Below are 27,025 nucleotides of genomic sequence, written 5' to 3'. Positions count from 1 at the left end.
ACTGCAGGATTATTTAACTTGTGCAACAAAACTGGTCAAATTAAGAGCCGACATCTGTATGTGTGCCCATCCGTGCATGCCAATGTAAGAGTGTGTGGGTAAATAACAATATCTTGACCATTACTCCATAAGGGAATTCCCCCTTAGGCCGAGGGTGACACTGATTTTGAAGTCGCAAGGCGGGGCTACCTCATCACGAGACCAACTCATGTCCACTACATGTGTCAGGCTGCATATGTGTGTGAGTGAGTTTGAGTGTGTGTATTGCATCCGAGGGAGACAGAGGTAAAGGTGGAACTCTTACCCTCGCAGGAGAGTTTGATGGGGGCCATGTTCATAGGGACAGGGATGATGCCCATAGCCTCCTCGTACACAGGCTTGAACTCAGCTGGCAGGCTGGTAACACAGTTCTTGGAGTATTTGGTGATACCAAGCCATAGATACACCTCCAGCTTAGCAAAGATCTCCCCCACTGGGCAACCTGGAGCCTAAAGACACAAGATAACTCCTGATTTGGTGTTTGTTCCACACAGGAATACAAAGTTCTCGAAATTCCATAGAATAACATTCAAATGTAATATGATACTTGTATGAATTAAATTAAACAGTGATACATATTGTACATTAATACAGTTAGTATAGAACACCATATAGAGATTTGGGAGATACCTTCAAGTACATGGTGGTGAGTTTCCCACAGTCTTTCCCCCTTTCCTCCTCCACCAAAGAGAAGAGGATGGAGTGGGAGGGGATCCTGGCAAAGGCCACCCGTTTCCCTACACTCATCATCCACACAAACACATCTGGCAGGGTGCTCTGAGGCTGCAGATAGAGAGTGAATAGAGGCAGACAGGCAGAAAGACAAAAATAAAAATAGAGTGAAAAAAAAAGTCCCACATAGAAATAGTTAACATCTAAATGTCAGTAAGAGCTGTTGATCACTTGAGCACTTCCTCACTGTCTCCTTACTGCTGTACTGTTTGCTGCTCCTTGGCTACCTGCCCTGCCCAACATTTGTGTTGGGCAGTGTCTTTTTACGCTTAATAACTATTTAATCAAACTCTTTATTTAACAAGTTTAGCAACGTCCTAGTTTTGTCCTCACACAACTTTTTAAATTCAACTTTTTCACCCCGGGTGCTTTATCTGAACATAGATCTGCAGGACCTCCTCAGGCCGAAAAAAATAAGCTAAGTATAACATGATGCCGTCTCACTGCAGTTGCTGTACTCTTAATATATAGGAGAACTATCGAAATACGGTGAGGATAGCCGAGTTGCAAGCTCGGCTTCAGATGCAGTCGTCAGGCAAAGGCAATTGAAGTGTAGGAAAGGATGATACAGCGTCTGTGCCACCAGTAAATACAGGTAGTAGTGATAATCCCCCTGCACAGTCCACGCAGCCGGATATGCTGTCGGCATGCTCAACTGGTGTCGCTCATTCAGCCGACAGAAACTTTCAACCAATTTTCCCCACTAAGCAAAGAGTCGGTTTCAGAGCCCGAGCCTTCTCCACCCATTACGGGGTCTGAGCCACCGAAGCCACCCACCATTAGTTCTGACACTGAAAACCCTAGTCATTGGCATCTCTATTACCCGCAATATTAGGCTTTTAAAAAATCATCCAGCAATCAAACATTGTTTACCAGGGGACAGGACTACCAACATAAAGGCTAATCTGAAGATGGTGCTGGCTAAGCCTAAACTGTCAGGTGTAGATTGTATAGGGATATTGTTATCCGCGTCGGCACCAACAATGTTAGGATGAAACAGTCAGAGGTCACCAAGCCAAACATAACATTAGTGTGTAACTTAGCTAGAAAGATGTGTTGACATTGAGTAATTGTCTCTGGCCCCCTCCCAGTTGGGGAAGTGATGAGAGTTGCACAACTCAATCGCTGGTTGAAAACTGTTTTCTGCCCCTCCCAAAAGACAGAATTAGTAGATAACAGGCCCTCTTTTCTGGGACACCCACACAAACAGGACCAAGCCTGGCCTGCTGAAAGAGTGACGGACTCCATCCAAGCTGGAGGGTTACTCTTATTTTATCTATCAACATAGACAAGGCTCTAACTATATCTCACATCTCAAAATAGTGTTAGGTCCCTCACTTCCAAGGCAGTCACAGTCAATGAACTAATCACTGATCATAACCTTGATGTGATTGGCCTGACTGAAACATGGATCAAGCCTAATTCATTTACTGAGGTCTCTCCTCATTATAAATAACATGAGCACGTCATCAGAGCGTGACGTATGTTTGTTGTTGTTGAACGTTGTCAAACGCCAAAACTGAAACCTGTCCTAAAGACCTTGGTTTAAAAGCTGACAGTGTTTTTATATACTTTTATTTATTTATAAAATTGCTGTGAGTGCTGCTATCTGTCCCGGGATCCTGTCAGATTCGGTATAGGGGGAGAGACGTGAAAGCCCAGCTATCCTAGCTGGCTCGGTGGACTCAAATGGAGGCTGCTATTGAACGTTTCCAGCGTTGCAGGAGGTGTTAACTTTGCTTTGTTTCGGGACAATGTGGACCACATTGACTTTCAATGTAGCAACTGCTTGCTTGCGGAGGACTACAGGACCAAAGTAGCTACTCTTAGCAAGCAAGTAGAAAACCTACATAAGCTACTGGGGAACCCACCCCCACCTACTTTTTTTTCCTTCCACCCCAGTAGCTGGACGCTGCTCTAATCTGGAGGAAGTTTCGCCGCCGTGTCAGCTCTCCACAGCCGACTGGTCAGTACTAAGCAGAGTTCCATCCTGAAGGGGTCTCCCCCTTCCCTGGAGAACAGAGCCGATCTCGAACCAACCAACCAGCCATGGAGGTACGTCACACGCCGTGGAAGTCGAAGAAGGCGTGCTCTGGCAACTGGGCTCTCCATGGAGATGTTGACACAGACCAGAAACAGCTTTGCCGCGCTGGATCCAGAGGTTCCTTGGTGGCTTCCCAATCAAGATCGGATCTGGAGGTACCTGCGTCTTCATCCTGGGTTCTGTCTCCCTCTCCGGTGGCTTCTACCTCGGGTTCAGATTCTCGGAGCTCCCAGCCTCACGGTCTGGTGAGACAGGCCCATTCAACATCACCAGCTGTCATCGTAGGCAGCACTATGGTGAGAAATATCTCGGTCCCCAAGGCAAAAACCCTGTGCTACCCAGGAGCATAAGTACAGGACATAACAAGGCTGCTTCCAACTGTTCTACCACAGATGCCCGGGAGCTGACACTGTTGTAGTCCATGTGGGGTCAAACGACATCAGGAGGGCTATTTCAAAACATTTGACAATGGATTTTGTCACTTGATTGAGTCTGTAATACCATCATGTTTCAAGCAGACCACAGTCCCAGTGCCCAAGAACACAAAGGCAACCTGCCTAAATGACTACAGACCTGTAGCACTTATGTTAATAGCCATGAAGTGCTTTGAAAGGTTGGGAATGGCTCACATCAACACCATTATCCCAGAAACCCTAGACCCACTTCAATTTGCATACCGCACAAACAGATTTACAGATGATGCAATCGCTATTGCACTCCACACTGCCCTTAACCACCTGGACAAAAGGAACACTCATGTGAGAATGCTATTCATGGACTACAGCTCAGCGTTCAACACCATAGTACCCTCAAAGCTTATCACTAAGCTAAGGATCCTGGGACGAAACACCTCCCTCTGCAACTGGATCCTGGACTTCCTGACGGGTCGCCCCCAGGTGGTGAGGGTAGGTAGCAACACATCTGCCATGCTGATCCTCAACACTGGAGCTCCCCAGGGTTGCGTGATCCCTGTTCACCCATGACTGCATGGCCAGGCACGATTCCAACACCATCATTAAGTTTGCAGACGACACAAAGTGGTAGGCCTGATCACCGGCAACGTTGAGACAGCCTATAGGGAGGAGGTCAGAAACCTGGCCGGGTGGTGCCAGAATAACAACCTATCCCTCAACGTAACCAAGACAAAGGAGATGATTGTGGACTACAGGAAAAGGAGGAACAAGAACACCCCCATTCTCATCGACGGGGCTGTAGTGGAGCAGGTTGAGGGCTTCAAGTTCCTTGGTGTCCACATCACCAACAAACTATCATCGTCCAAACACACCAAGACAGTCGTGAAGAGGGCACTACAAAGCCTATTCCACCTCAGGATACTAAAAAGATTTGGAATGGGTCCTGAGATCCTCAAAAGGTTCTACAGCTGCAACATCGAGAGCACTGGTTGCATCACTGCCTGGTACAGCAATTGCTCGGACTCTGACCGCAAGGCACCGAGCCCGTACGGGAGTTGTAGCATTACACCAGACGGTGTCAGAGGAAGGCCCTAAAAATTATCAAAGATCCCAGCCACCACTTCATAGACTGTTCTCTCTAATGCCACATGGCAAGTGGTACCGGAGTGCCAAGTCTAGGACAAAAAGGCTTCTCAACAGTTTTTGCCCGAAGCCATAAGACTCCTAAACAGGAAATTGCCACCCGGGTGACGCAGTGGTCTAGGGCACTGCATCGCAGTGCTAGCAGTGCCACCAGAGACTCTGGGTTCGCGCCCAGGCTCTGTCGCAGCTGGGTGCGACCGGGAGGTCCGTGGGGCGATGCACAATTGGCCTAGCGTCGTCCGGGTTAGGGAGGGTTTGGCCGGTAGGGATATCCTTGTCTCATCGCTCACTAGCAACTCCTGTGGCGGGCCGGGTGCAGTGCACGCTAACCAGGTCGCCAGGTGCACAGTGTTTCCTCCAACACATTGGTGCGGCTGGCTTCTGGGTTGGATGCATGCTGTGTTAAGGAGCAGTGCGGCTTGGTTGGGTTGTGTTTCGGAGGACACATGGCTTTCGACCTTCGTCTCTCCCGAGCCCGTACGGGAGTTGTAGCGATGAGACAAGATAGTAACTACTAACAATTGGATAAAAAAAAAAAACAACTACTCTCTGTTTATCATATATGCATAGTCACATTAACTATACATTCATGTACATACTACCTCAATTGGGCCGACCAACCACTGCTTCCGCACATTGGCTAACCGGGCTATCTGCATTGTGTCCCACCACCCGCCAACCCCTCTTTTAAGCTACTGCTACTCTCTGTTCATCATATATGTATAGTCACTTTAACCATTTCACTTTAACTACATACTACCTCAATCAGCCTGACAACCAGTGTCTGTATGAAGCCTCGCTACTTGTATAGCCTCGCTACTGTATATAGCCTTTCTTTTTACTGTTGTTTTATTTCTTTACTTACCTATTGTTCACCTAATACCTTTTTTTCACTATTGGTTAGAGCCTGTAAGTAAGCATTTCACTGTAATTCACTGTTGTATTCGGTGTACATGACAAATAAACGTTGATTTGATTTGATTTAAAGAACTGATTTTAGCATTAATAGTCTCCAAATTATTATTATTTTTTAATGTATTTTAATGCAAATGGTCCAGTACCATCGTTGGGCCGTGGCCGTGAAAGATTCAGCAGACTGCTGACATTACACATCTGGCCAAAAGACTACTGTAGCTCTGCTGGAGTCACTTTAATTGATAACTTGGAAACAGATGATTCTCTCCAGGAATGATGGAGTCCATTCAAATCATCTTGGCTCCTGGAATCGTGTCCACGCATTTCAAGGCTGCGTTAAAACAACGACTGGTAAATGATCCAAGACCAGCTCAGTTAATCCCTACCATTGTGACAATGAGTCATCATAATGCTGCATCAAATGTACATGATCTTAGGGGCATTGGAAAACAATGTAAGTAATTTAATTTATGTACCCCTAATTGCACCGAATACATCTGTTCATCCTACAGCTATTGTAAGCAGTAATCATGAGCATATAAACCAGAGTTACATTGATAGCACTGAGGCAGTGTGCAATAGTAGGAAGACCACTTTTTGCAGCTCACCCTGCACTATCAGCTCCAACATAAATAACATGAGTAAGTCTACCTCTGATAAGCTTCTCAGTAAAGCAATAAAAACAATCAAGCAACCCAGTAAAGTGCTAAAAATAGCCCTTTGGGCTAGGGGGCAATATTTTGATGTCTGGATGACAAGCGTGCCCAAAGTAAACTGCCTGTTACTCAGGCCCAGGAGCTAGGATATGCATATAATAGGATAGAAAACACTCTAAAGTTTCTAAAACTGTTGAAATAATGTCTGTGAGTATAACAGAACTGATATGGCAGACAAAAACCAGAGGACAAACCATCCAGAAATTCAGCCAACCACTGATTCCAATGCCTGTCATTTTTAATATGAAGGGAAAACCTCCCAGATTGCCATTCCTATGGCTTCCACTAGATGTCAACAGTCTTTAGAAAGAGTTTCAGGCTTGTTTTTGGAAAAATGAGCTAGAATTTGTCGCTTTTCTAGGTGGCTCCCATTTTGGCTGTAGTGTTTTCACGCGCGAGGATTAGAGCGAGTACTTTGTTGTTTATCTCCGGTAAAGACAATAATGATTTTGCGTCTTAAATTTGATCATTTATTTACGTATTAGGGTACCTGAGGTTTGATTATAAATGTTGTTTGACTTGTTTGGAGAAGATTATTGGTAACGTTTGGGATTCATTTTGTATGCATTTTGAAGGAGGTAAACCGGTGGATTATTGAATGAAGCGCACCAGCTAAACTTTGGGGATATTTTTGGGGATATAAAGAAATACTTTATCAAACAAAAGGACCATTTGTGATGTAGCTGGGACCTTTTGGAGTGACAACAGAAGAAGATCTTCAAAGGTAAGGCATTTATTTTATCGCTATTACTGACTTTCGTGCCTGGCTGATTGGAAAATGTTTTTAATGCTTTTGTGTGCTGGATGCTGTCCTCAGATAATCACATAGTGTGCTTTTGTCGTAAAGCCTTTTTGAAATCTGACACAGTGGCTGGATTAACAATAAGTTACACTTTTTTTCTGATGTATTTTCATGAATGTTAAATATTACTATTTCTGTCATTTGAATTTCGCGCTCTGCAATTTCACCAGGTGTTGTCAAGGTGGGTCGCTAGCACCACGTCTAGCCCAAAGAGGTTTTTAACATATGTAGTCTAAGAAACAAGGTCCATGAAGTCAATAACTTGCTTGTAACAGATGACATTCATATTCTGACTATCTCTGAAACTTACTTACAGTAGATAATACCTTTGACGATACAGTGGTAGCAATACATGGTTAAAACATCTACCCGAAAAGACAGAAATGCCAACGGAGGCGGTGTTGCGGTCTATATTCAGAACCACATTCCTGTAAAGCTTAGAGACGATCTAATGTTAAATACTGTTGAAGTAATATGGCTACAGGTTAATCTGCCTCACCTAAAGCCCAGTCTTGTGGGAAGCTGCTATAGACCACCAAGTGCTAACAGTCAGTATCTGGATAATATGTGTGAAATGCTTGATAGTGTATGTGATATCAACAGAGAAGTATATTTTATGGGTGCTTTAAATAGACTGGCTATCATCAAGCTGCCCACTCAGGAAAATACTTCCAGCTGTAACAAGTGCCTGCAACCTGGATCAGGCTGTCAGTCACCCTACCAGGGTATTTACAAACAGCACATGAATGAAATCAACATGTATTGATCACATTTTACTAATGCTGCAGATATTTGCTTAAAAGCAGTATCCAGACCCATAGAATGCAGTGATCACAATATAGTAGCCATATCTAGGAAAACCAAAGAGACGAAGGCTGGGCCTAGTGTATAAGAGGATACAATAAGTTTTGCAGTGATTCGAATGTTGTTGTGTGTAATGAGGAGCAACCAGACACTGCACTTGACACATTTATGAAACTACTTATTCCAGTTACTAATAAGCACACACCCATTAAGAAAATTACTGTAAAACGGTTAAATCCCCTTGGATTGATGAGGACTTGAAAAATGGTATGGTTGAGAGGGATGAGGCAAAAGGTATGACAATTAGGTCTGGCAGCCCAACTGATTGGCAAACATACTACAAATTAATAAATCATGTGACTAAACTAAATAAAAATAAACTACAGTATGAAACAAAGAAAAATTATATAAAGAATGATGGTAAAAAAGTAAAAAAGCTTTAAATGAAACTTTAGGAAAAAAGGCCAACTCGGCTGCTTCATTCATTGAATCAGATGGCTCATTCATCACAAAGCCTACATGCTATTACAAACTAATTACTTTTTCATTGGCAAGATAAGCAAACGTATGGATGACATGCCAGCAACAAACGCTGACACTACACATCCAAGTATATCGAACCAAATTATGAAAGACAAGAATTGTACTTTTGATTTCTGTAAAGTCAGTCTGGAAGAGGTGAAAAAAATATTGTTGTCTATCCAAATTGACAAGCCACCGGGGTCTGACAATCTAGATAGAAAATTGACGAGGATAATAGCAGACGATATTGCCACTCCTATTTGCCACATCTTCAATTTAAGCCAACTAGAGAGCATGTGCACGCAGGCCTGGAGAGAAGCTAAAGTCATTCCGCTACCCAAGAATAGTAAAGCCCCCTCTACTGGCTCAAATAGCTGACCAATCAGCCTGTTACCAACCCTTAGTAAAGTTCTGGAAAAAAAATGTGTTTAATCAGATACAATGCAATTTCACAGTAAACAAGTTGACAACTGAATTTTAGCATGCTTATAGGGAAGTACACTCAACAAGCACAGCACTTACAAAAATGGGTGATGATAGGCTGAGAGAAATTGATTATAAAAAGATTGTGTGGTCTTGTTAGACTTCAGTGCGGCCTTTGACATTATCGATCAGAGTCTGCTGCTGGCAAAACTTGTGTTATGGCTTTACACCCCCTGCTATATTGTGGATAAAGAGTTACTTGTCTAACAGAACACTGAGGGTGTTCTTTAATGTAAGCCTATCAAATATAATCCAGTTAGAATCAGGAATTCCCCAGGGTAGCTGTTTAGGCCCCTTGCTTTTTTAAATTTTTACTAACGACATGCCACTGACTTTGAATAAAGCCAGAGTGTCTATGTATGCGGATGACTCCACACTATACACGTCAGCTACTACAGCGACTGAAATGACTGCAACACTCAACAAAGAGCAGCTTTTAGTTTCAAAGTGGGTGGCAAGGAATAAGTTAGCCCTAAATATTTCTATAACTAAAAGCATTGTATTTGGAACAAAACACTCACTAAACCCTAAATCTTGCAATAAATAATGTGGAAATCGAGCAAGTTGACATGACTAAACTGCTTGGTGTAACCCTAGATTGTAAACTGTCATGGTCAAAACATATTGATGCAGTAGTAGCTAAGATGGGGAAAGTCTGTCTATAATAAAGCGATGCTCTGCCTTCTTAACAACACTATCAACAAGGCAGGTCCTACAGGCCCTAGTTTTGTTGCACCTTGACTACTGTGCAGTCGTGTGGTGAGGTGCCACAAAAAAAGGACTTAGGAAAATTGCAATTGGCACGGCTGGCCCTTGGATGTACACAGAGAGCTAATATTAATAATATGCATGTCCATCTCTCCTGGCTGAAAGTGGAGGAGAGATTGACTTCATCACTACTTATTTTTAAAGAAGTATTGACATGTTGAATGCACCCAGCTGTCTGTATAAACTACTGTCACACAGCTTGGACACCCATGCATACCCCACAAGACATGCCACAAGAGGTCTCTTCAGTCCCCAAGTCCAGAACAGACTATGGGAGGCACACAGTACTACATAGAGCCATGACTATATGGAACTCTATTCCACATCAAGTAACTGACACAAGCAGTAAAATTCGATTTAGAAAACATTTTAAAAAACACCTTTTGGAACAGTGGGGACTGTGAAGCATCACAAACCCTGGCACATGCACGCACGCACACACGCACGCACACTTAGTACTGTAGATATGTGATGGTAGTAGTGGAGTAGGGGCCTGAGGGCACACATTGTGTTGTGAAATCCGTGAATGTATTGTAATGTTTTTTAAATTGTATAAAGTGCCTTCATTTTGCTGGACCTCAGGAAGAGTAGCTGCTGCCTTTATGAGAAAAACAATGACTGCATTTTTGTCTTTTTAGTTTCCAGTCATGGAATCTATGCAGCCTACTAGGCCATATACAGCATTCCTCACTGAGTTCCCTGAATTCCTTTTGGACTGGCAGATCATTTTGAGGACTTCAATATTCACATGAAAAAGTCCATAGACCCACTCCAAAAAGCTATTGGAGCCATCATCATTGGACAAAACCCACTGTCTCCAAACCTACGCATTGCCACATTCAAACCCTGGATCTAGTGCTGTCCCATGGAATAAATATTGTGGATCTAAATGACCGGTAGTGTAAATACAAAATTATGTGGAGTGATGTAAAGCTTGCCGCTATTGGACTCTGGAAAATGGGAAACACGTTCTCTGAAGTGATGAATCACGCTTCACCATCTGGCAGTCCGACTGACAAATCTGGGTTTGGCGGATGCCAGGAGAATGCTACCTGCCCAAATTCATAGAGCCAACTATAAAGTTTGGTGGAAGAGGAATAATGGTCTGGGTCTGTTTTTCATGGTTTGGGCTAGGCCCCTTAGTTCCAGTGAAGGGAAATCACTACAGCATACAATGACATTCTAGATGAGTCTGTGCTTCCAACTTTGTGGGAATAGTTTGGGGAAGGCCCTACTCTGTTTCAACATGACAATGCCCTTGTGCACAAAGCAAGGTCCATACCGAAATTGTTTGTTGAAATCTGTGTGGAAGAACTTGACTGGCCTGCACAGAGGCCTGACCTCAACTCCATCGAACACCTTTGGGATGAATTGGTACACCGACTGCGAGCTAGGTCTAATCGCCGAACATCAGTGCCCGACCTCACTAACATTCTTGTGGCTGAATGGCAGCAAGTCCCCGCAGCAATGTTCCAACATCTAGTGGAAAGCCATCCCAGAAGAGTGGAGACAATTATAGCAGCAAAGGGGGCACCAACTCTTTATTAATACCCATGATTTTGGAATGAGATGTTCGACGAGCAGATGTCCACATACCTTTGGTCATGTAGTGTCTCTCTTCGATTTGGTCCTGCCGTACATACCGACACGTAAACTATGATCACAAGACACATGCCTCCTTATTGTCCCTCGAATTTCTAAGCAAACAGCTGGAGGCAGGGCTTTCTCCTGTAGAACTACATTTTTATGGAATGGTCTACCTATCCAGGTGAGATACGCAGACTCGGTCTCGACCTTTAAGTCTTTACCGAAGACTTATCTCTTCAGTAGGTCCTATGACTGAGTGTAGTCTGGTCCAGGGGTGCGAAGGGGAATGGCAAATGATGAACCACCCTTGCTGTCTCAGCCTGGCCGTCTCCCCTCTCCACTGGGATTTTCTGCCTCTGAACCTATTAAGGGGGCTGAGTCACTGGCTTACTAGTGCTCTTCCATGCCGTCCCTAGGAGGGATACATCACGCCAGGTTTTCTTCACTATACTCTACTTGAGTGGGTTGAGTCACTGATGTGATCTTCCTGTCCGGTTTTGTGCCCCCTCGGGCTAGTGCGGTGGAGGAGATCTTCGTGGGCTATACTCAGGGTTGTCTCAGGGAAGTAAGTTGGTGGTCCTTTTAGTGGTGTGGAGGCTGTGCTTTGTCAAAGTGGGTGGGGTTATATCCTGTCTGGATGGCCCTATCCGGGAGGTATCATCAAACTCAGTGTCCACAGACCCCCCCTGTGTCTCAGCTTCCAGTATATATGATGCAATAGTCTATGTGCTGGTGGGCTATTGTCAGTCTGTCCTATTTGGTGAAATTGTCCTCTGCCTTATCTGGTGTCCTGTGTGAACTTAAGTATGCTCCTAATTCTCCAATTTCTCTCTCTGTCTCTCCCCTCCCAGAGGACCTGAGCATTAGGATCATGTCTCAGGACTATCTGGCCTAATTACTCCTGGCTGTCCCCTTTGTGGCATCTGCTGATGTAAAAAGGGCTTTATAAATGCATTTGTTTGAATTAGATTGAAAGACCCAATCCCACCCCTGCAAAGTACTCGCTTCGACTCACTTCTTTCGTCAGGAGTTGTAGCCTCTTTAGGATCCTCTTGGCGTCTGTCAGTCTTTCTTTCACTGTACGTCTGGTCACCTTCCGCTTCACTCGCAGAGACTGCTTGGCTAGGACAATCTGGGGAAAGAGATATGTATATATTTACATAAAAGAAAATATAAAACAGTACATCATATAACATTATTACACCACTACATATCTACAATACAAAATGTATAATACCACCATATAACAAAATTACAATGTATGTGTGTGTAGAGTGTGTATGCATGTGTCTGTACCTGTGTGTGTCTCTTCATAGATACCATATCACAGGATAGAAACATAGTATCAATATAATCAGTGAGAATTGTGTTTGTAATGTGGATTGAGATAATAACGGATGAGATTAGTGGCTCATGTTTAAGCCTCACTCACAATGTTCTTCTTGATAAACTCCTTGCGGAATTTGTCCAGGTTGTTGCGCTTCGCTGGTGTCTTCCTATCTGAGTTGGAGTTGTACTGCCTTCAGGGCAGGGAGAAACACGGTCATTTTTTATTATTAAATTGTTTTATTTATTTAACCCTTATTTTACCAGGTAAGCTGACTGAGAACACATTCTCATATAAAGCAACGACCTGGGGAATAGTTACAGGGGAGAGGAGGGGGATGAATGTGCCAATTGTCAGCTGGGTATGATTGATAATGTCAACTAGGTTGTTGTGGTCAGAGAGATGTCGTAAATTCCTGAGGATCTCCTCATGGACACAGTATAGAGAGAGTAGATTTTCATGGAGAACAAAGGAATTCCTTCCACCTCACAGAACTTGAGGTACGAACAAATTTCAAAAAAGTATTTAAAAAAAAGTATAAAAGATCGGTTAAGAATCCAGCTATGAACTGGTCCATTTGTCACAACTTGGGGAAGCTCATTGGAGACGGTGTGGCCACATTACCATAACGCTGTTTATATAATAGCCTCAGATATGAGGTTTAGATCTAATTGTTGTATAAGATGAATGAGTGAGTATGATACTGTTTGTAAAATTGTGTAATGTGATTTTGGACTGTTTAATGAAGGAAAAAGGGGATTGGAGTTAACTAAATCAGAGGACCGCCCCTGAGCGGGTCAGGCGTCCTGGGACAGCCCTTTTCTGCCTTCCGAATAAAACCCCCACTCGGGTTTTCGATCAGCAGACCGAGCTTACCTCAATTACGAGATGGCTAAAGGTTGCAGACCATGCTTTTCTCCATTAGGAGGAGACAAAGGTTGTAGACCATTGCTGAATCTTTTAACCATACCACGTGGTTAAACTCTTAAACTATCGATGCCGACAGAATAAGAACAAGTCTTTGATATTAATTACTAGTCTGCAGCTAGGAATTCGGTATCATTGAACGCGAAGAACGATAACCACCGAAACATCCATCCTATAACGAAACAAATGAATGTCACTCTGAACTATCCCCTCTAACCACAACCGAGAGAGAGGGGGAGAGAGACGGACAATTCTACAAAAGAAACAAACTTTTCACCAGCGATCAACAAACTTTTCACCAGCGATCAACAAACTTTTCACCAGCGATCAAGACGACACACTGAGCGTAAATATATATATTGATTGCAATTGTTCCCGAATTAGTGAGCGTTCATGTGCAAAGGATTAGCATTTCAATTGTTATAATTATCACTCTGTAGTGACTTCTTAGTCGACCCCCACTTCTCCTTTTGTCTAACATGCCGCCATGCCAGTTTAGCCCACTAGGGCACATTCTCCTATCATTTCATGTAACCATGTTTACTGTTTGCTTATGCATTTCTGTGAATTACTTAGTTAGTAATACATAAATGATTTAAGACAATTGATGTATGGATGACTCATAGTGAAGACTGGGTTCGTGCAGATAACCAACAATTTACGACGTTTGGAATGAGACTAACGTGAGGTAAAGTAAATAATTAATTAATTAGAAGACTAATTGATCAGATAAAATATCTGAAAAGTTATTTTAGGAAATGATAACTTTGTAATCTGAATATTTTTCCTTGGTGCCCCAATTTAGTTAATTACATTTACATGATTAATCAGTTGATCGCGTAATACTAATTACAGAGAATCTTCGATGAAAACTATGTCTTCAGTTTAATGATAGTAAAGACACGACAATAAACATTTAAAAGCATCATGGTAACCTACTGTAAGCAATTGACTAAAAGGCTACAGGTTGTCCACTTGATGTTTCCAAATGCTGAGATGGTATTGTAGCAACTCACTTGCAACTCGTGACAAACTCCAAAAGCACCTCCCCTAAGCGCTCCTTGGCATTGCTCCTTGGTCTCTTTAGGAGTTTCTCCACCTCATCAATGCCATATTCCTAATGAAGAGGGAACAGCCCTCAACATCAGTATCTTTGCGGCTTCCAGGGAACCAATGGAGATCAGGTCACAAGTTAAGCACAGGTTACAGTATTTAGATCTGAGCACTTACCAGCCTATCAGCCATCTTGTGCAGCCAGTTGACATTGTGGTAACGGAAGCAGTGGTCCTCAAAATGGGTCCACAGAAACATACAAGGCTTCTCATATGTCATTGGGACACAGCTAAATGATCTGTAAATGTAAAAAATAAAAATAAAAGATTTACACTGCCCTGGTATCTATCTGGAAGATTGGCTGGGGTGCATCCATTGTTAGTTTGTCTGTTGATAATTTATCAGATGAATAAGACTTTGAGTTACCGGTCATACTCAGTAAACTGTGGTCTTCTTGGAGCAGTGATAGAACTGTCCTGTGACCCAGGGATTGGAATATCCTCCCTCTCCAGTTCATCTTCTGATGATTCCAACAGAGACTGTCTCTCACTGCTTAGATCCTCTCTGCTCTGACTCTTCTTTGGATTCACTACCACCTCTGCTGCCTTACCGTAGTTCCCTGTTCACATCCAAAAATACACAACACACAGAATATATCTCAGTGAAAAGACCTTGCAAAATCCATGTTTGATAGAAAAACAATTATGGGCACTGAAAAGTTAACCTGTATTGCAACACTTCAAGGTGGATGTAACTGCACCACCAGGGGCAGATTTCAGTAATGTATTTCATTACATAGGTTATAGTTAGATGATTCCTAATTAACTTGGCACTAATCCCACTAATGTCTAGTTTCTTATCTTGAAAAAGTGGGCAAAATGTCACAGTATTACCAATGGACAACTCAAAGGTCACTGGCTTGCTTCCAATGATGGGATCAATCATGGTCACTTCAAAGAGGGATGCGAATAGCAAAAATTCATCCTTTTCTCCAAAGAAATTCTGTAAGACAAAATAAGACAAGTTGTAACAAGAACACAAGAAGAGGGGTCTTAAATACTCAAACTTAAACAATCAGGCAGTAATAATGCAGCAAATGGTATGTCAGCGTGGGTTTATTATCGTGTTAGGTTTCTGGGGGATGTAGGCGGTGCTGACCTCAGGCAAGGGATGAATCTCCTCCACCTCCACAGTCACAGCCCCGGGTACCTCTGTACCTGCTTCCTCAGACTCCTCTGTAGGCCCACTAGGGCCTGGTGCTGCTACACATCACACCAACAACAACAAATCACCAAAGCTCGCAGAACAACCTATCCCTTCCTATACTTAGCCTTTAACTGATGGCACTGCACTATACCATAAAACAACATTGCACAGATCAACTAACAACATACACTGCAATCCAAAATACAACAACCATTGTAACTTGTACAATAACTGTTTGCTACCTTCTTGCTTATTTTCCTTGGACTTCCGGCTCTTCTTCTTGAGGGAGAGCTTGCCAAGGGCGCTCCTGGCACCGGCTGTGGCCTTGCTGTTCTCCACGGCAGCATTGTTGGGGGAGGAGTAAACCTCCACACTGAGGGACAGTAGCATGCGGCCCCGGTAGAAGATGCCCTCGCTCAGACCTTCGTTCAAAAACTGGTGGATGTCGCCCAGGGCAGAGTTCTGGGGGGAGCCGTACAGGTTGATCCAGGACGGGCCAAAGGTGGGGTTGAACCCTGGAGAGGATGGAAAGGATGAACCCAGGGAGACCACACCAGAGAGAGGGGAAGGATAATGTCCTGTTACTGAGAGATACACTATAATTGACAGATGGATGTTTACATAAAATTTGTAATAGACAGGACCAAAGACGGTAACACCTCCTACAAATACCATCTCCATAATGAATTATAAGTGCATTAATGTTATGAGCTATGCATAATGCAATATAATACACAGCATAATAATACCGTAATGTAATTATATCATGCAGCATTATGAACGGGTAAAATGTTGCCTAATTAACATTGTGATACATATTAGTTGACGAAGAGGGTGGAATGTGAATATATCCCTTGATTATAATTTTTATAAGGCATTGTATTATACAGTGGGGCAAAAAAGTATTTAGTCAGCCACCAATTGTGCAAGTTCTCCCACTTAAAAAGATGAGAGAGACCTGCAATTTTCATCATAGATACACTTCAACTATGACAGACAAAATTAGGGGAAAAAAATCCAGAAAAACACATTGTAGGATTTTTATGAATTTATTTGCAAATTATGGTGGAACATAAGTATTTGGTCAATAACAAAAGTTTATCTCAATACTTTGTTATATACCCTTTGTTGGCAATGACAGAGATCAAACGTTTTCTGTAAGTCTTCACAAGGTTTTCACACACTGTTGCTGTTATTTTGGCCCATACCTCCATGCAGATCTCCTCTAGAGCAGTGATGTTTTGGGGCTGTTGCTGGGCAACACAGACTTTCAACTCCCTCCAAAGATGTTCTATGGGATTGAGATCTGGAGACTGGCTAGGCCACTCCAGGACCTTGAAATGCTTCTTACGAAGGCACTTCTTCGTTGCCTGGGTGGTGCGTTTGGGATCATTGTCATGCTGAAGGACCCAGCCACATTTCATCTTCAATGCCTTTGCTGATGGAAGGAGGTTTTCTCTCAAAATCTCACAATACATGGCCCCATTCAGTCTTTCCTTTACACGGATCAGTCGTCCTGGTCCCTTTGCAGAAAAACAGCCCCAAAGCATGATGTTTCTACCCCCATGCTTCACAGTAGGTATGGTGTTCTTTGGATGCAACTCAGCATTCTTTGTCCTCCAAACACAACGAGTTGAGTTTTTACCAAAAAGTTATATTTTGGTTTCATCTGACCATATGACATTCTCCCAATCTTCTTCTGGATCATCCAAATGCTCTCTAGCAAACTTCAGACGGGCCTGGACATGTACTGGCTTAAGCAGGGGGACACGTCTGGCACTGCAGGATTTGAGTCCCTGGCGGCGTAGTGTGTTACTAATGGTAGGCTTTGTCTCTGCAGGCCATTCACTAGGTCCCCCCCGTGTGGTTCTGGGATTTTTGCTCAACGTTCTTGTGATCATTTTGACCCCACGGGGTGAGATCTTGCATGGAGCCCCAGATCGAGGGAGATTATCAGTGGTCTTGTATGTCTTCCATTTCCTAATAATTGCTCCCACAGTTGATTTCTTCAAACCAAGCTGCTTAACTATTGCAGATTCAGTCTTCCCAGCCTGGTGCAGGTCTACAATTTTGTTTCTGGTGTCCTTTGACAGCTCTTTGGTCTTGGCCATAGTGGAGTTTGGAGTGTGACTATTTGAGGTTTTGGACAGGTGTCTTTTATACTGATAACAAGTTCAAACAGGTTCCATTAATACAGGTAACGAGTGGAGGACAGAGGAGCCTCTTAAAGAAGAAGTTACAGGTCTGTGAGAGTCAGAAATCTTGCTTGTTTGTAGGTGACCAAATACTTATTTTCCACCATAATTTGCAAATAAATTCATAAAAAATCCTACAATGTGATTTTCTGGATTTTTTTTCTCATAGTTGAAGTGTACCTACGATGAAAATGACAGGCCTCTCTCATCTTTTTAAGTGGGAGAACTTGCACAATTGGTGGCTGACTAAATACTTTTTTGCCCCACTGTACATGGGTGGAAATGGGGAGGAACCGGGTTCCTGGAGTGAAATCCCAGGGAGAACCCTGGGAAATCGTTTTGTCATGCAAAAATAAATGGCCATTTTACATTGAATTCAATTAGTGAAATCATTTTGATTCGTAAGAATTGGTTCCCAGAGTATTTTTTTCTCCATTTCCACCCCTGATGATACATCTTTATCACCAGTTATAAACACCCGTGTTGTGCATGCATAGCATTGTGCATAATACAATATAAATGTGCATTATAAAGAAGTTATTATAAGGTATTACTTAAGACAATTCCTATATTTTTATAGTGAATCCCTTCCCCCAAGAAAAACCTGTATCATTCTGTCGATAGTAGCTTTGGACCGCAACATGGATCTTGACAAGACATTGGGCTTAGATGTATCATAGTTGTGCGAGGCTCCAGTGCCTGGCGTCTGAAATCAAAACAGACCTAAAGTATACCGTTTCACCCCAAAAACCTTTCCTGTCTACAAAGGCATATTCATAATCTCCAAGAACAATACTTACCACCAGGCAACATGTTAAACTCTGACTCATTAGATACATTTAGATTATATAAGTTGTATCAAAACATGCTTAGTACTGTTAGAAAGGTAAGAACTGTGGGATTCTGATACAGGTGTCACCCACAACTTGACTATTACAGAGCCAGAGCAACAGCATGGCAAAGAAAAGCAGAATTATTTAAAAAATAAAAATGTTTTGTTATTTTGTCCCCATGTTGGGGAATAAAATATTTGAAAGTCTAGGTGTTAAATAAAATATCTCACTAATTTAGGGTGACCACATTTAAAATACCCAAATGGGGGACATCAGGATGATATTGTGGGACATTCATTGTCCAGTGTATCCAACATGAATTATTTTCAGACGCAGCACTCCCCCCTTTGGAAGATGCATAAAATGCAGACATATATTGCAACGTCTGCCTATGCCCAAACATAGTAAATCATTTTTTTAAATAATAGACACCCTCAAACCCCAAATAAGGCATACCAAATTTCAAATGATTGCTGTGAAACATCCAAACTACATCTGCATGCCAATCATTTTTATGGGAATATGCATTTAGATCTTCTTGATTTACTGTTTTGTAAGCCAATTAGAGCAGATGGTGTTAACAAACTATATAGCCTTTATGTATGTTGTTTAAATTGAAGCACATTCTGCCAAGCTACGCACGCTGCTGAGTTTGACGCACGCCAATAATTTTCGGCTAACCATCCTAAAATATTATTAGAAATGAGGTGGTGTTTTTGATGTAACAGTAAGGCTATGCTATTATATCCGTTTCTGTTATGTAGAATACTAATAATGATTATGTGATCTTCCAAGACATTGATTCAGCTTTGATCTAACTTTACTAAATGAGCACCATTGTGAGGATGCAGTGCGCTCCAGCAGCATTACACCCCTGCTCCTACGGCACCAAACAAGCTAATTGATGATCACCAAGTACTACTATTTTGCCTTGCGCAAAATGGGGTGATACAGAAACGAGAGACCACGTGTGGCTGTTTTATGAAAATCGGGGAATATTTAGCCAAGGAAATATTTCTGGTTGGTCTCAGGGAATGTAACAGTTAGGAATGGAGACGTTCAAAATTGAGTAAAGTAGCAGCAAATATGTTGAATGAGCAACTAATGAGCATGGAGAGCCTGGAGAGCATGGAGAGCCTCACAAGTTTGACAAAATTAACTTGTCTTTCAGTCTAAAATGTACTTACTTTGGGAGCTCTTAGTCAGAAGTACACTTTTTGTAAGAAGTTAGGAAGTTAGCTGTCCTAACTGTCCTCAAGGCACACTTAACCAGCATGGCTACAACATCATTCTGTAGCGATACGCCATCCCATCTGGTTTGCTCTTAGTCGGACTTTCATTTGTTGTTGTTTTTTCAACAGGACAATGACCCAACCCGGTAAAGGGAAAATCATCATTCTAAAAGGATTGTAGATTTTTTAAGAGGGAAAAAAGTTACATCTTTTAACTAATGGTGGCGCTCTAAACATGCACGGTTCCCATAGGTGTAGGGGTTGTACAACTAGCCATGCCTTAATTTATCGTATTACAGGAATTACAGTACATAGAAGAAAAGCTAAAGTCGTAACCTTTTCACTGATGTAATCAGATATCATGTCTAATTCCCAGTGCGTCCACTAACCGCAGTAGCAGATCACATGACGTGACTTGGTCACTTGAAACCAGATGTGTCTGGTTTGATCTGGTTTGGGTAGCGAACTGAACTGATTTTCAAGCCTTGACAATTTAAAACTGCCTGGTGGTAAGTATTGTTCCTAGAGATTATGGATATGCCTTTGTTGAAGGGATTTTTTGGGGGATGAAACCGTTCACACTTTAGGCCTGTATTGATTTAGGACGGCAGGCACTGGAACCTCACGCAACTAGGATTCATCTAAGCCCAAAGTCCCATCAAGATCCTAGTTGTGGTCAGGATCCAACTTGTGGTCAGAAGCTATGTCGATAGTAGTCTGCTAAAGGGAGAGTTTAGGTCTTCTGCTGCAGATGCTACCATTTCTGTTGGGGTTGGAGATTTGCTGCATGTCAAGAAAGTGTGTCCCCACTGCCACATCGCCAATGTTGGCATCATCCAGGATCTGCACTTTGATTCGGCGGGCAAGGGGAGGAAACTGCTCGATGAAAGAGATCTGCTCATTCCACTCAGGAGTGTTGGTGTTGGACTCCACTGACGTCTCACCCTTTAATAAAAAGCAGTATTTCTCAATTGAAGCAGTCCATTGATAAATTCACATACTGTAGGTCTTACAATTAAATTATAAAAATCAGGCTAATTTCATTTTAGATAAAGGTTAATTATTTAATTTAACAAACTCCCAAAAGCCAGAGAGCGGTTAAGTGCTATTGTAATCCTATCCCTAGTCTTACAGTACATCAAGAGAAGGAATGCAGTAAAGGAAATATAGGGTTGTGCCGTGATGTGAATGAGGTGGCAGCCACAGTGACACACTACATTTGTTTGGAAACAGTGGTGTGTTTGCCATTACCTTACCAGGAAAGACAGAGTGTACTGTACAAATAAAGGGACCACAACCCAGTAAACAAATAGTGGGTGTATTGTAAGAGTGAGTGTTGTTGGGAGTTGAGGCATAGAAACACAAGCATATCACAGGGAGGACATAGATGGCTTGTATGAGACCAGGCAGGTAGAGGTGAGATGAACTCAAATAAGGAAGAGACATCCCATATTAAAAAAATATTACAATTTACTATATAACACTGCTGTACTTACTAGAGAAGTATGTAGTATACTGTAGAATACTATACTACACACTGTAGTGTCCCTCGTTCATGTGTAGCACTTACTATTGACAAATTGGATCCTGGTCTGGTTAAGTGTGCAACGCCCATCAATGTTGGTTATTAACCAATAACCAACATTTTTTATTTAACATTGTTATCAGGAAATATTCCAAAAGTATGGAAAATCAGCTCTTGTGCTGAGACTCCATTATGTTTAATTAGGCAGCCCAGTTAAGAACAAATTCTTATTTACAATGAAAGCCTACCACAGCCAAACCCTAATCCGGACGACGCTGGGCCAATTGTGCGCAGCCCTATGGGACTCCCAATCATGTCCGGTTGTGATACAACCTGGAATTGAACCAGGGTCTATAGTGACGCCTCTACCACGGAGATGCAGTGCCTTAGACTGCTGCGCCACTCGGGGCCCTAATTAAAGCCCCATTTCAAGGCTTTGTTGTCTAACTAAGATTCTTGAATCCTTGGTAAATTAACAACTTTTCTCTTTTCTATCTGAGGAATGTATTTTGTATGTAAACCAATCATGGTTTAGGTATTAGGCATAGCACTATTACAGCAATCACTTTAGTTGCTAATGATCTTGTCAATGCTTTAGACACTAAAATTAAATGTGCTGCTTTGTTTGTGGACCTGTCCAAATCTTTTGATACTATTGAACATTTTATTAAATAAGTTGTCCTCGATAGGCCTGAGCTCTGACGCCTGTTCATGTTTTCATGATTATCTTAGTGACAGAACTCACGCCATCGTGATTGATGGGGTTAAAGGAAAACTCCACCCAAAAACAATCTTTTTCGATTTCTTTTGAAAACTTGATTGCTGACAAGCAAAACATTTTGGGACTATGTCAACAATGGACAAAATGAAACATATACCAAAAGATAGTTTTGGGTGGAATTTTTGGGTGGAATTTTCCTTTAAGTCCGAATTTCTTGAAGTACGTAAAGGTGTTTCGTGGGGTTGAAACTAGGACTTCTTCTTTTCATTTTTTATATAAATGCTATTGGTCAATCAAAATGTAATTTAATCTATATGCAGATGACACTATTATGTACGCAATTTCCCTAACTGCTGACCTGGCTGTGACAAGACTACAGTCTGATTTTTCAGTTGTGCAGGAAGTCCTTACTGATTTAAAACTCGTACTTAATACGTGCAAAACAAATACGTTGTTTTCAAGTTCATGTAAGATTTTCTCAGCTGGATTACATCTTTACTCATCGGATGGTTCTTTAATCGAACGAGTCCCTGCATACAAATGCCTTGGTATGTAGAATGACAATGATTTATTGTTTTAAAAAAAACTTACGACTGACCTTGTTTAGAAACTAAGATTTAAAGTGGCTTTTTTTTCTCAGAAACAGATCTGGTCTCTTTCTAAGCAGTAGGAAGCAGATTATTCAGTCAATCTTTCTACCTGTTCTTGATTATGGTGATACTATTTATCAAAGTGCAGCTGCTTTTAATCGTAAACACTTGGATGCCGTTTTATCACAGGAGACAGTTATAGCCTAGTGGTTAGAGTGTTGGGCCAGTAACCGAAAGGCTGCTAGATCGAATCCCCGAGCTGACAAGGTAAAAATCTGCCGTTCTGCCCCTGAACAAGGCAGTTAACCCACTGTTCCTAGGCTGTCATTGTAAATAAGAATTTGTTCTTAACTGACTTGCCTAGTTCAATAAAAAAATGTAATAAAAAATTGACACCCTGTCAAAATAAAGGTTAAATACAAAAATAAAAACTATAGAATGTTGCAGTATATTGTAGAATATCCACACAAAAAAATCACTGTAGAAAGATGACTACAGTAAGGTCCATAACCTACTTACAGGTTATGGAAAATTTGCTATTTTAGTATTTCTCCAGTAGGTTTCCTGAAGGAGAAAGCCTCCACTTCCATGTCACATATAATAAAATAAAAACACTACAGTAATTACTACTGTATACTACAGTCCACAAAAACACTACATTACACTATAGTATATACTACAATTCTTTTGTTTATTTATTTTATTATTTATACTATAGTTAACTGTAAATAGTACAGTATACTACAAAAAACTACATTACACTATACCATATACTACAGTTATTTTATTTATATATTTTATTTATTATTTATACTATAGTTAACTGTTATCTGTAAATACTACAGTATACTACAAAAACACTACATTAATTACTATAGTATACATTGCAGTTTTCTTTTATTTATTAATACTACAGTAAAGTTAGTAAAAACACTACCAACCCTGGTTAAATAAAGGTTAAACAATAATAATTGTATACTACAGTATTTTGTAATGTGAACTGGCACAACAAAGAAAACCCTGCATTAACGACTGACTATACAAAACCAACTAAACCATTTAATAGACTAATTGTTATATGAATGCGACCGAAATCGGTTTGATATACCTTATTTCTAGCATATATCCAATAGATTCGGGTCAATTCCATTTAAATTCAGTCAATTAAGGAAGTAAATTTTCCTCATGACAAAAATGGAATTAGAATTTCAGTTTACTTCCTGAATTAACTTAATTTAAATGGAATTGATCAAAGCCTTGTTATTCAACGTTAAAATAACCTGCACCTGTACCTGTTGGCCTGCGAATGTGACCTGTACGTAAGGGTCAATGAAGACCTTCTTGTCCCCCATCATCTTAGAGAAGCTACCCAGGAAGCCAGCGCTCATACTGGGTAAACCTTCTGCCTTGTAGATCTTCACCAGGAACTTAGCCCAGGGCCTCTCCATTGGCATTCTCTTGGGCAAGAGCAGGTTCCTACACAGAGAGGAAAGCAACAAGAGCCCAACTTCAATTCAAATCAGTACAACTTAACTTATCCCCTCAGAGGCAATTAAGAAAGGCAAATTCAGGAATAGTGAGCAGTTAAAGCTTTCCTGCATCAATATTTTGTTGTTGTTGAATGAATGAACAATACGGGAAGCAGAAAAATAAAACGGGAAATCAGCCAATGATTTCAAGTAATAAACACAGCAAAAAAAGAAATATCCCTTTTTCAGGACCCTGTCTTTCAAAGATAATCTGAATAACTTCACAGATCTTCATTGTAAAGAGTTTAAACACTGTTTCCCATGCTTGTTCAATGAACCACAAATAATTAATGAACTTGCACCTGTGGAACAGTCGGTAAGACACTAACAGCTTACAGACGGTAGGCAATTAAGGTCACAGTTATGAAAACTTAGGACACTAAAGAGTCCTTTCTACTGACTCTGAAAAACAGCAAAAGAAAGATGGCCACGGTCCCTGCTCATCTGCGTGAATGTGCCTTAGGCATGCTGCAAGGAGGCAGGAGGACTGCAGATGTGGCCAGGGCAATAAATTGCAATGTCCGAACTGTGAGATGCCTAAGATGCTTACAGGGAGACAGGATGGACAGCTTATCGTCCTGGCAGTGGCAGACCACATGTAACAACACCTGCACAGGATCGGTACATCCGAACATCACACCTGCGGGACAGGTACAGGATGGCAACAACAACTGCCCGAGTTACACCAGGAACGCACAATCCCTCCATCAGTGCTCAGACTGTCTGCAATAGGTTGAGAGAGGCTGGGCTGAGGGCTTGTAGGCCTGTTGTAAGGCAGGTCCTCACCAGACATCACCGGCAACAACGCCGCCTATGGGCACAAACCCAATGTCACTGGACCAGACAGGACTGGCAATAAGTGCTCTTCACTGATGAGTCGTGGTTTTGTCTCACCAGGGGTGATGGACGGATTTGCGTTTATTGTCAAAGGAATGAGCGTTACACCGAGGCCTGTACACTGGAGAGGGATCGATTTGGAGGTGGAGGGTCCGTCATGGTCTGGGGTGGTGTGTCACAGCATCATCGGACTGAGCTTGTTGTCATTGCAGACAATCTCAACGCTGTGCATTACAGGGAAGACATCTTCCTCTCTCATGTGGTACCCTTCCTGCAGGCTCATCCTGACATAACCCTCCAGCTTGACAATGCCACCAGCCATACTGCTCGTTCTGTGCGTGATTTCCTGCAGGACAGAAATGTTAGTGTTCTGCCATTGCCAGCAAAGAGCCCGGATCTCAATCCCATTGAGTACATCTGGGACCTGTTGGATCAGAGGGTGAGGGCTAGGGCCATTCCCCCCAGAAATGTCCAGGAACTTGCAGGTGCCTTGGTGGTTGAGTGGGGTAACATCTCACAGCAAAAACCGGCAAATCTGGTGCAGTCCATGAGGAGGAGATGCACTGCAGTACTTAATGCAGCTGGTGGCCACACCAGATACTGACTGTTACTTTTGATTTTGTTCAGGGACACATTATTCCATTTCTGTTAGTCATGTCTGTGGAACTTGTGCAGTTTATGTCGCAGTTGTTGAATCTTGTTATGTTCATACAAATATTTACACATGTTAAGTTTGCTGAAAATAAACGCAGTTGACAGTGAGAGGACGTTTCTTTTTTTGCTGAGTTTAGCTTAAAGTGAGTTATAAACACCACCCACCAAGGAGTAGTCTACATGGCTAATAAAATGTTAAGCATTTGTCTTAGGAGGCATATGACTTACGTCTCAATGTCATTGTTCTGACTGCCTAAAGGAGGCAAACTGGGCATTCCCATTGCGTCTCCTTTCATCACAACACTCAAGGTGCACTTCACAAAACCTTTTATCCCTGTCCGGGTGTCACCGGGATCAGTAAGGGGAGCCCATTTCTGGTAGAACCTGTGCTCTGTTGCGACAGAAAGAGAGACTTCTTTATGAGTAAAAAAATACAATGGCTGATATTTCTATTGAATAGTGATGTCAAAATGAATGACTATCCCAACTCCCTAAAATTCCAATATTGAAAGAATAAGGACTATTCCCTTTAACCTTTAAATCATAGTCTTATCAGGGCACCACAGAGTTTATCTTCCCTTTTATACATGCTTCCAAGTTTTTGTGTCATATCCTGTTTACCTTGCTGACTGTACACAGTGCTGATGTCAATTTTGAATGTGCCGATAAGTGTCATCATTAATCCCAGCATCTTTTTGTGAACAACCTATGTGATAAAACAAAGGCTCAGTATATCCAAGGATAACATTACATTATCTTAACTGATCCGGTGAGCCCAGGACATTATGTATCACACCACATGATCCTGTGGTTCCAGTGTGCAAATGCTGCTTCAGGACAAAGATACCTCATTTCACTTTACACTGATATATATTGAATCAAATTCTGATTATCAAAAATGTCAAGTCGAGACATACAACTAACTAATTTTACAACTTACCGTTATCTCAATAACTTTATCAAACAGAACATCTTGTGTCTCCTGGAACTCAAACATGAAGTTCTGAGAGAGGAAAGAAACATTGAAGTAACGTGTGGGGAATTGAAACCTTAAGTAAAGAGTCTCTTGGATACCTCCACATATAAAGTAAATTATCTTATTTGATTACACTCAACATCATATGTATTTGGACAGTGAAGTAAACATTTTTTATTTGTCTCTATACTCCAGCATTTTGGATTTTGGATCAAATGGTGCATACGAGGGTATTATTTTAGGGTATTTTCACACATATCAGTTTTACTGTTTAGAAATGAAAGCATTATCTAGTCCCCCCATTTGAAGAAGTCATAAGTATTTGCAATTTGTTTTAGTTGTGTTTTAGGTCATGTTTTTCCCAATAGGAGCTGATCTGTGAATAATGACTGGAGTCATTTTTTTTCTAAGTTTGGAAGATAAAGATGTTTCTGAACACAAATGAATCCTGA

The 27,025-nt window shown here is 41.7% G+C and overlaps 1 protein-coding gene and 1 non-coding gene across 2 annotated transcripts in view; one reads left to right on the top strand and one right to left on the bottom strand.

The window, feature by feature from the left end:
- LOC139413198 (fer-1 like family member 4) overlaps positions 1–27,025 on the bottom strand; it is a 104,361-nt gene that overhangs the window by 55,332 nt on the left and 22,004 nt on the right. The window contains exons 10-24 of the mRNA XM_071160300.1: positions 26,538–26,600; positions 26,219–26,303; positions 25,826–25,988; positions 23,870–24,053; positions 20,500–20,686; positions 15,724–15,996; positions 15,434–15,537; positions 15,169–15,277; positions 14,702–14,894; positions 14,453–14,573; positions 14,239–14,339; positions 12,401–12,488; positions 11,984–12,100; positions 670–822; positions 305–488 (exon numbers count right to left, since the gene is read on the bottom strand). Of these exons, the coding sequence (XP_071016401.1) occupies positions 305–488; positions 670–822; positions 11,984–12,100; positions 12,401–12,488; positions 14,239–14,339; positions 14,453–14,573; positions 14,702–14,894; positions 15,169–15,277; positions 15,434–15,537; positions 15,724–15,996; positions 20,500–20,686; positions 23,870–24,053; positions 25,826–25,988; positions 26,219–26,303; positions 26,538–26,600 (2,125 nt within the window). The remainder of the gene's footprint in view (positions 1–304; positions 489–669; positions 823–11,983; positions 12,101–12,400; positions 12,489–14,238; positions 14,340–14,452; positions 14,574–14,701; positions 14,895–15,168; positions 15,278–15,433; positions 15,538–15,723; positions 15,997–20,499; positions 20,687–23,869; positions 24,054–25,825; positions 25,989–26,218; positions 26,304–26,537; positions 26,601–27,025) is intronic.
- On the top strand, positions 23,105–23,159 carry LOC139414515 (U7 small nuclear RNA). Its single transcript, XR_011634892.1, has one exon. It is a non-coding gene; the product is annotated as a U7 small nuclear RNA (small nuclear RNA).

The sequence above is a fragment of the Oncorhynchus clarkii genome, chromosome 7 (assembly GCF_045791955.1).
Source record: "Oncorhynchus clarkii lewisi isolate Uvic-CL-2024 chromosome 7, UVic_Ocla_1.0, whole genome shotgun sequence".
Taxonomy (NCBI): Eukaryota; Metazoa; Chordata; class Actinopteri; order Salmoniformes; family Salmonidae; genus Oncorhynchus; species Oncorhynchus clarkii.
This window is presented reverse-complemented; position numbering and strand designations above follow the sequence as displayed.